We start from the raw sequence: 11715 nt of genomic DNA on the forward strand, positions 1-11715 counted from the left end.
TACAACAGCATTAATACAAGAATAATCTAGAAGAACGTAATAAACAATAAAGTGGCTGCATATATAAGGGTTCTTTCGTGGGGTAAGGATGCAAAATAATCGCTGGATAATTTTAACCAGTTCTTTGAAAACAACGGTTCGAAAGAGCCGATTCTGAGAAATGAGTCGGACGTGCGTCGTGATAGGTTGACGTCACTGCAGGTGAACGCCAATGAGTTCGCTGGATGGGCGTGGCTTTCTTTAAGTGGGTTGTGTTACCTGTAGCGACGTCTCCACTCCCTTCAAACAGCGCTCAGGTGAGCAGGGATCTACCGATCGTTCAAAACATCAAAACCAGGAAGGAAGCTAACTGAGGATCACTTTATTAACCTACTTCCCAGTTGCATTTAGCAATTAACGTGGACTTGAGTGACAAAATAGTTTAAGATCTGTGTTCAGAATATAATGCTCCTGTCTTGTGGGAGGGGCTAGTGACGGGTAACTCTGATTATCATTACACCTGCAAGCGAAAGACAGGTTGTGAGTCCAGTCCAGCTTCTTCTCGAGTCCTCCATCATGAAGTTCCCTGCACTGCTGTTGGGTTTCCTCCTGGTGTGTAGTTTGGGGATCGCTGGCTACATCCACACCACACGAAAGCAGGAGACCCACCTGAGCAAACAGGCTTCATTTCTAGATATTAAGTTCAGAGTGACCAGAGATGTTCTGGGAGAATACCAAGATCAGCTGATCCAGATGAAAACACTGATAGAAAAAACGAAAAAAGAGGTGGACAGTCTAACCAAAGACCTGTCCATAGCCAAGACCTTCGCAGAGAAGAAAAAAGGTGACATTGCTACATGTAAAGGAGACAAGGTGAGCTCTAGAATGCGTTTTATGTTTTAAGTGCTCTCAAGTATTAATATACGTCTTAATTTCTTCATTGTATTACCATTGTACTCAATGGTCCAGCTATTGTGATTGACAGTATACCTTCAAATCCATGTAGGCCTATATGACACGTGATTTATTTATTCTTCTTCAGAAACGACTAACAGATGAAACTGCTGCTGTAGAGTCAGAAAAGAAACAAATCCAGGGTGAGTTGCCATCTCTTTATTTCCACTTTTCACAAGAAAACAGTTTGGACATTTTCAAAGCCCATATTGGCAAAGAATAATATGGAATTAGAAACAGTTCCTGATTGTACCTCTTTTAGCTAGATTTGTCAGTTATAGTAAGCTAAAGCCCATGAAAATATACTGCCCCCTAGCGGCAATAAATGCAAAGCCAGTCAGTCATGCCTGGATAAATCTAGCTAATGATGCATGGTGTAAGTCATTGTTAAGTACTCGAATTGAATCTAAATGTGCTGACAATAGCTTACATAATTGCTCTTATTACACTCATGTTTGCTGTCATTGTTTGCTTTAACCCTTTTACCTAATTAACACAAGTTATATTTCTATCATTTCTATTGTTTGTGTGTGTGTGTGTGTGTTTATAAATGTATTATATCTCTTTCTGTTCACAGCTGAGTTTGTGAAGGAGAAGTCACATTGGGGAACAGAGGCCCAATCTCTAAAAAACCAAATGGAGCAGCTGAGCACCCTTTGCAAGTACATCGACAAGACGTCTGATGAGGGAAAGTGAGTAAATTTTTATAATAAAACTATTTTCTATAGATCTCCAATCTCATGAAGCTGTCAGATAAAGCTAGCTGTGTTTAAATGGGTGCCGAATCTGTTGCTTGGTCTTTGACGGTGGTTCTGTGTGTAAGGCTGAAGGGTCATGGGTTAAAGCCCTGTACATGTTATATAGCCTGAAGCTTTCAAATGAGGATTTGGGATCATTTATGCATTTAAACTTGTAAAATTAAAAAATATATATATATTTATTTAAATAGGAATAAAGTGTATTTCTGCTAATCATTAACATTGCTTAACAATACTTCTTTCCTTATCCAAGGAAACTGTGTAAAATAACCGACGAGGCAAAGCCAAAGGAAATACAAGAGGTAAAACCCAAGGCTGAGGAACCAAAAGCCGAACAGCCAAAAGTAAATGTGGAGTGAAGAAAAAGTGGATGAGTATGCGTGTGTGTTAGGGGAGTGGAGCACAATAGCACGCCAGCGTCCGCTGGAGAATTGAACAGGACGGTGAACTAACTTGAACGTCTTGCTTGGGTTGATCTGCAGCATTCCAAAGGCATCCCTGAAATGACACACACTTTGGGTTCAAAGTTTGACTGACATCATGCCTGGTCTGGCATATTCCTCCTGTGCTTTCTGACAAATATTTCTATGTTCATGAGGAATATGGGATGATGCATGTGCATTTTCTCTATATCAATTGAATTTTGATGTCCACTTCACCCAAAAATGATTTTTTTTTTATTTATTTTTATTTTTTAAACGCTGCCTGTGTCTCGATGTGCATACTATCCATCTTAAATTCTATGTGATATTAGTAATTCTCAATACTAGTTAGGGCAGATAGGATGGATAGTATGCACATTCAGTTTCCTTTCCTTTTTTCTTTTAGAAAAAGAGTGTTAGGTTTAATTTTCTTTCTGGTTGTTTGATTTTTTTTCAAACCAAAAATGTAGTTTAGCTTGTCATTCCGACCCTCCCTCAGGCTCATTCATACGTCCCGCTTGTATCGACCAATGGGAAACTCTGACCCTCTCACTGTCACACCTAATCATCCTCACTCTGTTCCCCCGGTTACTATTGTTCTGCAGAGTTTAATCTGAGCCTTCAGTGACGCAGAAAACCAGTGACGAAGTTGTGAGAGTGGTTTACTCTTGCTCTTCTTTGTTGTAAGTTATGGTTTTATGCTGACACATTGTAATGTCTAATGTGAAAAGATAAATAAATAAAGTCAGAGTATGATTGGACATTTCTTTTAAGTATTCTTCCAGTAAATGGACGTTTACCACTTTGCAATGTAAAGCTCTTTAAAATACTTGTCTAGTCAATGTAGTCTGCTTTTAATCTTACTTGAACATAGTGGCTTCACACTTCACACACTTGTTATGCTGTTTAACCAGTTTGATTGTTGTGTAAGTAAAGGTTGGGTATAATGTGGTTTGAGATGAAACCCAACAGCAGATTTAATATACTGTACTGCTCCACCTTCTGACAAACCTTTGACAGTGTTTCTACTATTAACGGGACATTTTCATTTGGGTTTTAAATTAATATTTTGGGTTCACTAGAAGTTATGTTTAATCAAGAGCACATGGCATGATTAAATGTTCTTTTTAATAAAACAGTAAGTTTTCAATATTAAACGTTTTTATATAAAGTAATATTAAGCTTATAATTTTATGAAACCACTGGTTTAGGTTTATCTGTTAATTTGATCTGGAAAGTTGTTTAAATTAATAGTTCACCAAGTTTTACTTAGATTTTTCTTAACATTTCATTTGAATTCAACCAAAAATAAAGACTCACCCTCGTGTCACTCCAAACCTGTATGACTTTCTTCTGTGGAACACAAAATAAGATATTTAGAGAAATATATATATTTGTGTTCAATGTAACCAAAACTGTTTTGTTACCAAAAAGTTTTTTTTTGTCTTTTTCTTTTTTTTTTCCCCTAAACGTGCACAGAATAGGAGAGCCATTTTCCACTTTGAAATCATAATGTATATGTTTTGTGGCTATACTACTGAAACATTGAGTATTTATAACATGTACAAATTGTCTTTTTGTAATCCAGATTTTGTTTTTGTTTTTTTAAACGAAAGAAAAAAAAAAGAGAGACAAGTGGAAATGAAGTGCATATGGAATATTCTATTTTTGCTGCTGGTTTTATGAACATCTTAATTTAAATTGATTGTTTTTGAAATGGTAAGGTTAACGAGTATTTTTCTGTTTTTCTACATTAATCATGCTTTGTCAAACGGACCATATGTGAACTTAACTGGCTCATACACTGTGTGCATCCCTCCCCTCCCTTCTCTTTTCTCTTTCTGTTACCCCTCGGGCTCACAATTAGGGGAAACAATTAGTGTCTCTCTTCCGCCCTGTCTCACTCAGAAGGTCACCGTGTACAGCGGGGCTCAAAACTGACGATAACATCTGCTTCACTTCTGATTTTGGGCTCGTCTTATGTAACATTTAACGCACTTAATGTGAAATGTAAGCAATATAGAAAACAATGGTTTCAGTGCTGCTACTGGAAAATTATGTTTCCAGACAGCAGTCCAAAAATAATAAACAAAGTAGAATAGATGGTAATAATTGTTTTTTATTTCAAAGGAAAGATTACTTTTTAGAAATGATTAAATATGGCATGACAAAAAATATGAGATTTATTTTTAGACATTTTAAATAAATAGTTGGTAAAATGTTACTGTTATATATTTCTGTATAGTGCACATATTGCAATTGTTCTATAAAAATGAATAAAATAATAAGATATAATACTATTCCATGGACAGTATCAGCAAAGGAGGAAAAACTGTTTTTAATTTATAAATGCAATTTTATAAATTTCTGCTGGGCAGTAAGCAGGCTATACATCCAGATGGATTTCAAACCTGTAATTCTTCAATAGGAAACTCCCCCCCCCACCCTTGGAAGTGTAACACTTTTGAAACAGTTATTTTATGTTTATGACAATTTAGTAATATTAGTTTGATTTTGATTTGTAATTTCAGTCATTAAGCAATTAACGATACATTTTCCAGTTATGAATTACACAAGCAGAGGCCTTTTTCATTCAAAATGAAAATTATCCTTTGAATGAAGCTTAATTTTTGCTTCATTTCCAAGAAATTGCATGTAAAATGTGTAGATAAATATTAAGCATGCATCCAGTTTTTCAAATCAAAATACAAAAATATAATACAATCTCAGGTGTCTAACGAATGCTCAAATTCACAGTGAAATGTAACATGAAATCCAAAATACAATTTTTCCATTGCATTTCTTAGGAAATGATACAAATTAATGTTCAAGTGAAAGGACGTTTAGGTTCAGGTCAGCAAAAGCAGCTTGGGTGAATTTCGCCTTCATATACAGTTTGGGAGAATTTAATTTTGGTAAGTTGAACACAAAAAGACTAGAAACTAAATGACTTACATCTTGTTTTAGAGTTGTGCACAGTCCTGTAAACCTCTTCAGAGAAGCAAAAGGACAAACAGGGTTTTGTGTTAACCCCTACAGTATTTCTCACCTTAGATAAAAAAATAAAAAAATTAAAAATCTCATCCCATCCAGTTATAAAGAAGTTTTTTAACCATTTACTCTCATGCCTTAAAGCGTGAGGAAACGCTTTCAACATCATAAGCAAGATTTCACTAAATTGTATGTATATATAATATTGGTAAAATGTTCCTCATTTTATTGAGGATGATAATGCCAGACAATGGGTTAAAAGGCATTTGGAATATTATTTGAATTCATGTAAAAGGCTTTTGTTTTGCAACAATGTTCTGCATGTCTGCTTTTATTTCAGATTGGCTTTTTAGTTCAATATTTGCATTTAAAGTGCAGTTTCATATGATTTTGAGAAATATAAAATCTCATCCCATACACTGTTCAAAGATTTAATGTTTTGTATCTTCTATGCTCACACAGGTTGCATGTGTTTGATCAAAAATACAGTATGAACAGTGATATTCTTACAATTTTAAAATAAATGTTCCATGAAGATATTTTGTAAATGTCCTACTGTAATTATATCAAAACTTAATTTTTGATTAGTAATATGCATTGCTAAGAATTCATTTGGACAACTTTAAAGGCAATTTTCTCAGGTTTTTTCTTTGCACTCTCAGATTCCAGATTTTCAAATAGTTGTATTTTGACCAAATATTGTTCGATCCTAATAAACAATAGCCTAAATCAAATACTTATTTATTCAGCTTTAAAAATCGACACTTAAGACTGGTTTTGGGATTCAGTGTCTCATATTTCTTATTATTATCGATGCTGAGAACATTTATGCTGCTTAATATTTTTGTGGAAACTGTGATACATTGATTCAGGACTCAAAAGAACAATTTCTTTTCTTTTTTCTTTGTGAAAGGTAAGCTTATACTGCCACCTTTGCTCAGTTTAATGTGTCCTTGATTAATACAAAGACTTCTTCAAACAGTATATTATTCCCATTTCTAATCTTCAACTTTAAATATGAAGCAAACAAGCACTATTGAGTAACACAACTGACTTAATTGTGGTCTTCAACATTATCTAAAACCAAACAGGTGATGCTTTTCCCCAGTCACTCTGGTATCACTATTAAAAATTTTTTGTGGGTTAACAACTTTTATTTGCAGTCTCAGAAATATACTAGGGAGGTAGTTTGTTTGCGGATTCAATACACTCTTGTCTGACTGTTGCCCTCTGTGTGAGTGTATGTGTGAAATCACATCTATTGATCAGCCTAATGCAGGAGGAAGAGCCGGCGGCAAGGTGATCAATGCGCTCTTAATTAACCCCTGTGAGAGAGCATGTGTCTGTCTGTACGCCCGGGTCTAGAAAGGGTGCTAAACTTTGCTCAGGGGTGTATAAATACACCCATCCCAACTGAAACTTGTGACATTCATGCACTTTCTTGCTGCGGTGCATGACATGCTAACATGCAAATTATAACAGAAGACACTTTCAAGCGAAACTGACTTAAAGACATCGAGAATGTGAATGATTTCAGCCTGAAGTCTCCAAACTGTGAGTACTTTTGTGTGAGTCTGTGTGTGCCAATGCATATGAAAATGTTCATGTTCGTTACATAAACAAACAGAATGATTTCATGTCTGTTTAGCTTACTCTTTAGAACCTATTCCTTTATCTTATGTGTTTGTTGGCCAGGTAAAGAATCTTAATATTACTGAATTTAACATACTTAATAACAGAAATGTAAAAAGTCCGAGGTTTAGGGGTATAGGGTGAAAGCATAATTAGCTTTGTGCCATTTCGCACTTCATTCCTTTTATTTTGTCTCATGATTTTTCTAACTTCATGTCCGTTTCAGACGCTGTACGAGATGATGCGGAGGTTCGGATACGTCAGGGACTGTGTGATATGTTTGATATTCGGTTGCTTTCCTTATATCACGTCAACTAAATATCAGACATATTCCTACAGACTCTGGCACAAATCTTCCCATTCTTGGCCTCTCTTCATTCACCATCTGGGTTCATCAAAGATTCAGTTATTCATTACTTCCTTGATTGCTCCTTGAACAGGTTTATAGCTTTGAAGCAACATCAAAACACACAGTAAGACACACAATAACAGATTAATTTATGTTTTTCATGTCTTAGCTTTCATTTCTTAACAAAAACTTTCTGTTTTGCTCATTTATGTTTTACAGAAAGAAATTTACAACTGTGCTAGCTTAATTGCTGCTGTATCATACAGTTAAGGTTTTCACAGTGATGCTATGCAAAAACCATTTTTAGGTTCCCAACGAACCATTACGTGAACAGTTATTTAAACAGCCCTTTTTTTAACGGTTCTGAAGTACTCTTTTCGCAACACATAACTTTTTGTTGAATGTAAAGTTTCCATGAATGTTAAAAGTTTCTTCTTGAAATCTTGCCAATAAAGAAACTTTATTTTTAAGAGTGCATTTACAGAGTAAGTTTTGTATTCTGTGTTCTTATTAATGTTTTCTAACTGAAACTAAATGGCTAGCTGCAGTGTAATAATTTACATTTACTCATCAATTAATATAGGTATGACAAAGACATTTATTCCAAGAGAAACTGACACAGGGAAAATATATGCAATTTTAAAATAATATTAATACAATAATATTACATTTTCATTAAAATACTCAGTACTATTCAACCTTTTGTAGTTCTAGTATTAAACTTGTAGTACTCAAAATGTGTGTGGGTGTTTAAAAAAAAAGAAAATTCACTCTAAATAAAATGCCAGTGTTTATAGATCTAATTTTTAATTTGTCATAAAAAAGACTTTGACCTAGGAAATTGGCCAACAGAGTTTCAGTTAAATGGGCTTGGTCTAATTTAACAATACTCACACTATTGGCATCCACAGTCTAACAAGAGCATTATGGGCCATCAGATTTCACAATTTATAGTCTGACTCATATCAAGGGCGATGACTCTCTTTCAGAGCAGCTTTCTTTGGTTCTCAAATCTTTTGAATCACTATCTGATTTGGTTTGTATATCTTATAACCAGTTGTGTAATTATAGTAATAAATAAGAAATCTCTCTGTGTGTGTCTGTGTGTATGTTACCCTTTAACTCATGACTCAGAAAGCAGTCAGAAAGTGTACAGTCCATGCGCTCAAATTATGTCAGCTATACATTTTTATAAGGAAACTGCATATGATTTCATGCTATTTCAGTCTGAATAGTGAAAATGAATGATGGAGAAGATGAAGTACTGTATATGCCTGAAGCATTTGTTTGGTCATTGCTATTTATTTTTATTATTTTTTTGGCAACAGGCGATGGGTAAAGATTTAATCACTGAAGGTGTTTCTTCAGTTTTACTCAGCTGCCATACAGAAGTAGTTCAATCCATTTTCTTTTTGTTTAAAAAATCCTGGTTATCTGGTTATCAAAAATAAACAAAACTGTAATACACCTAATTAAGTACCATTGAAAAAATATCTTGAGATGATGCATTACAGAATATTCAGATTCATATAACTACTAGCAAAATATTTTAACATAAGTTATTTTAAAATGTTTTTTTTTTTTTAAATTTGTACATTTTAAAAACTAAATTTTAACCCTGAATATACACATAAACGCATCTTCAATATAACCCTACAGACGTGGATGAGACGTGATATTTGTCATTGAAACAAACAAATCTCAATTTTATAATCTTATTCTAATTCACTGCTCATGTACAAAAATGCGTATAGCTTGAAGGGCCAAAAATAGGACATCAAGGATGTATTCATGCATTTTGCAATGTCCCCACAGTGTACACAGTTATTTATTAACACACAGATTAGTGTAATTGCATACGCGATTACATCAGTAAGACTGCATAAATATCCATATTGACACTGAGTAAATATTGTCATACCATTTTTAACAAGATTGTTTTTTTTCACTTTTTGATTTTACTTTAATTGAAAATGCCTTTACTCTTAAACCTCCATCGCTGTGATGTCTAGTTTATCATTATCTGTGCACGAAAACACAAAAATAATATGCACTGTTTCTTGAAGCAACATAAATTAAATTAACTTCAATTAAAAGTAATAGCTTTGTGCATTAAATGCATAACATCATATTTATCTATGTGCGTTATGGTCAAGTAGGAGGGTCAGTTACGCAGAAGTACAGTATAAATATGAGAGATCATGGAGCATCATCACAATAAACTCAAGAGACTCTTAAGAAAGCACAGGAAAGATCAATATACGAGACAAGATTCACAGGGAAAGGTAAAAGCTTTACTTCCTTTAAGTCTAACATTTTGTTTTTACATACCTGAATGTGTCTTAATTTAGGGATTGGTTAGTTAGTCCGTCAGGAAAACGATATATATTGAAAAAATATAATGAATATAAATTATCTAAAGCAATAACTACAGTGATAAACAATAATAATGTTAATACTTCAAGTTTTACTGTAATAATAATAAAGTAATACCAAAAAACAAGATTCAAAAGGTAAAAAATATATATTGTTTTCGCTGACGGTTTAATAAAATGTTATCAATTCTCTATAAAATTTGAACAAAAACATTTAGTAACCAAAAAAAAAAAAAAAAAAAAAGTACCATAAGTATATTTCGAGAGAGACGAAAGAATACTGTGATGCTCAAAACAGTTCAGGATTTAAACAAAGCTTTGAAACCAAGTGCTGCATGCAAACTTCACTCCAAATGATATGTAATAAAGGCTAAATAATAACTGAAGAGCTGGATTTTTACAGATGGGTTCAAATGGTCATATACTGCTGATCGCAGGCTGTCTGCTGAACACAGTTGCTCCAGCTCTCTTAGTGAACAGAGGTGGAGAGTGCACATTCAACACCAAAGGTCACCGCATTTCAAACAAAAGGCCTTACTCTATTTATGTGTGGCACTAATGTCTAAATACATAAACTGTAAGTCTTTGTGCTATTTTTAGGCACCTGTGAATATGAAGGACAGGTCTTCGGCATTGGCGAGAGTTGGATTACTAAAGACTGTTACCAGTGTGTGTGTATGGAGCCCTTCGGCGTGGGCTGCTGCGATCAGTACGTCTGCACTTCTGAGACTACAGGAGGTTTTTTATTGAAGCTTTCCAAGCTGTTTGCATGCGCTGGGGCAAATCTACCCACTAACCTGCATTTATTCAGTGTGTTTTCTCCCCCTGACAGCAGCTCCCTACCAGTGGACTATCCCGAGTGGTGTGAGGTCATCAGAAAGCCCGACTCCTGCACCAGTGTGGCTGTGATGAGAGCCAATCACAAACTCCCTTGTCTTTATGGGAAGTGGGGCAGGACGCGACCTGAGACATGGAAGTCTGACAATGATTTATTGTTCTAAACAAAATCTTAATAAGACGAATTTAGGTTTGCTTGCAGTTTTACTTTTTTGGGAATTGAAAAGCATCAGCCATTTTTAATTGTAGTTTGGGGAATTAATGGTTCTCTGAATAAACAGATGTTGACCCTGATGTTGAAATACGTTGATGTTGAGAACTAATATAATGTCACTAGCTTTACCTGTTTAAATAAAGCTGCTATACACAGAATTCATTTTAGGATACTTGATTCTCAACTATTTAATTTCACTTCACTGAGAAGGTTTTCTAATTAATGGGACATGCCACTGTATAAAACGGAAAATAATCACCATAATTTCTTTATGTGGTCTAAATATAGATTAAATACAGTTAGAAATGCAGTTGCTCTAAATATACAGTAACTTGGATGGACCTATAATTGCAGTTAAGCAATTACAGACAAGTTAATGTGTGATGCCATAATTGTTGATGATTGAATATTTAAATAATTAAACAATTGTTGATTACAGGCTAATGTTGTTATTCTTTCTTCCATGGGATTGCCATCTTTGATTTTTTTTTTACTAAATATGAGGAATGTTTAAAACCTGTATTGGTTGTGACTTTACAATATTATACAAATAAACATAAAAAGACCCATCTAAATTAAATATTGACAAAATGCATAAATGTAAAAAAAAAAAAAAAAATCGAATTAAAGCTTATTTATTTATTTATTTATTTAAACAAAATATGTAAAGGTTTTAGCTTGACAAATGCAATAAGCACAAAAAAAATATATAAAATAAGTACATATGACAAAATATTGCATTTTTGGCATTTATTATAAAACAATGAAACTTTTTACTACAATGCATTTTTTTTATCATTTAAGAGATCATTTTAAAATGGACGTTGTTTCCAGAGTACCGTATTCGTCCAGTGTGTCCAGTATTCTTGTGTTAAGTCGGTGGCAGCAGCAGAAGCTCTGTCTCGTTTCCTGTGCTCTGTCAAGCAGCGGATCTGAAATCTGATCGCAATGAGTCGCTGTCTGTGGAGCGTCCGCAGGTCATAATAAACATGAACGCAAACCTAAGAGCTAACGGTGATAAACTCTGTCAAGATAAAACCGTTCAATTCTTTGATTATCTAAAACCTCTCAAACACAAAACTACAATGTGAAGTATTTAGCCAGGTGTGTTTGCTTTTCTACCAAAAAGTCACATGATAAGTCTGAGCCATCACGTGTCAATGGTCAAGTTTCAGGAAAGTTTTCATTTCTCGTCTAGGAAACC

General features: G+C 34.2%; 1 protein-coding gene and 1 long non-coding RNA gene across 3 annotated transcripts; one reads left to right on the forward strand and one right to left on the reverse strand.

The window, feature by feature from the left end:
• Positions 1–251: 251 nt before the first annotated feature.
• Positions 252–2871, forward strand: LOC113116220 (translation initiation factor IF-2). The gene is made up of 4 exons (XM_026284240.1): positions 252–852; positions 1022–1076; positions 1511–1625; positions 1945–2871. The coding sequence occupies exons 1-4, from the start codon at positions 556–558 to the stop codon at positions 2048–2050; spliced, it is 573 nt and encodes a 190-aa protein (XP_026140025.1). The 5' UTR covers positions 252–555; the 3' UTR covers positions 2051–2871.
• A 201-nt stretch (positions 2872–3072) lies between these two features.
• On the reverse strand, positions 3073–11676 carry LOC113116223 (uncharacterized). 2 transcript variants are annotated; one of them, XR_003293995.1, is made up of 3 exons: positions 11351–11675; positions 10258–10423; positions 3073–3466 (listed from the first exon to the last, which is right to left on the reverse strand). It is a non-coding gene; the product is annotated as an uncharacterized LOC113116223 (long non-coding RNA). The 2 variants fall into 2 exon arrangements; XR_003293996.1 differs by lacking the exon at positions 3073–3466 and adding an exon at positions 5075–5162 and having other exon boundaries at positions 11351–11676.
• Positions 11677–11715: the final 39 nt, after the last annotated feature.

Source organism: Carassius auratus, chromosome 16, assembly GCF_003368295.1.
Source record: "Carassius auratus strain Wakin chromosome 16, ASM336829v1, whole genome shotgun sequence".
Classification (NCBI taxonomy): domain Eukaryota; kingdom Metazoa; phylum Chordata; class Actinopteri; order Cypriniformes; family Cyprinidae; genus Carassius; species Carassius auratus.

Excerpts from the sequence above, each read along its gene's own strand:
- LOC113116220 (XM_026284240.1), top strand. The coding sequence starts at position 556 with ATGAAGTTCCCTGCACTGCTGTTGGGTTTCCTCCTGGTGTGTAGTTTG. Across the intron at positions 853-1,021 it reads CTACATGTAAAGGAGACAAG|AAACGACTAACAGATGAAAC; the intron begins GTGAGCTCTAGA and ends ATTCTTCTTCAG. Across the intron at positions 1,077-1,510 it reads AGAAAAGAAACAAATCCAGG|CTGAGTTTGTGAAGGAGAAG; the intron begins GTGAGTTGCCAT and ends TTCTGTTCACAG.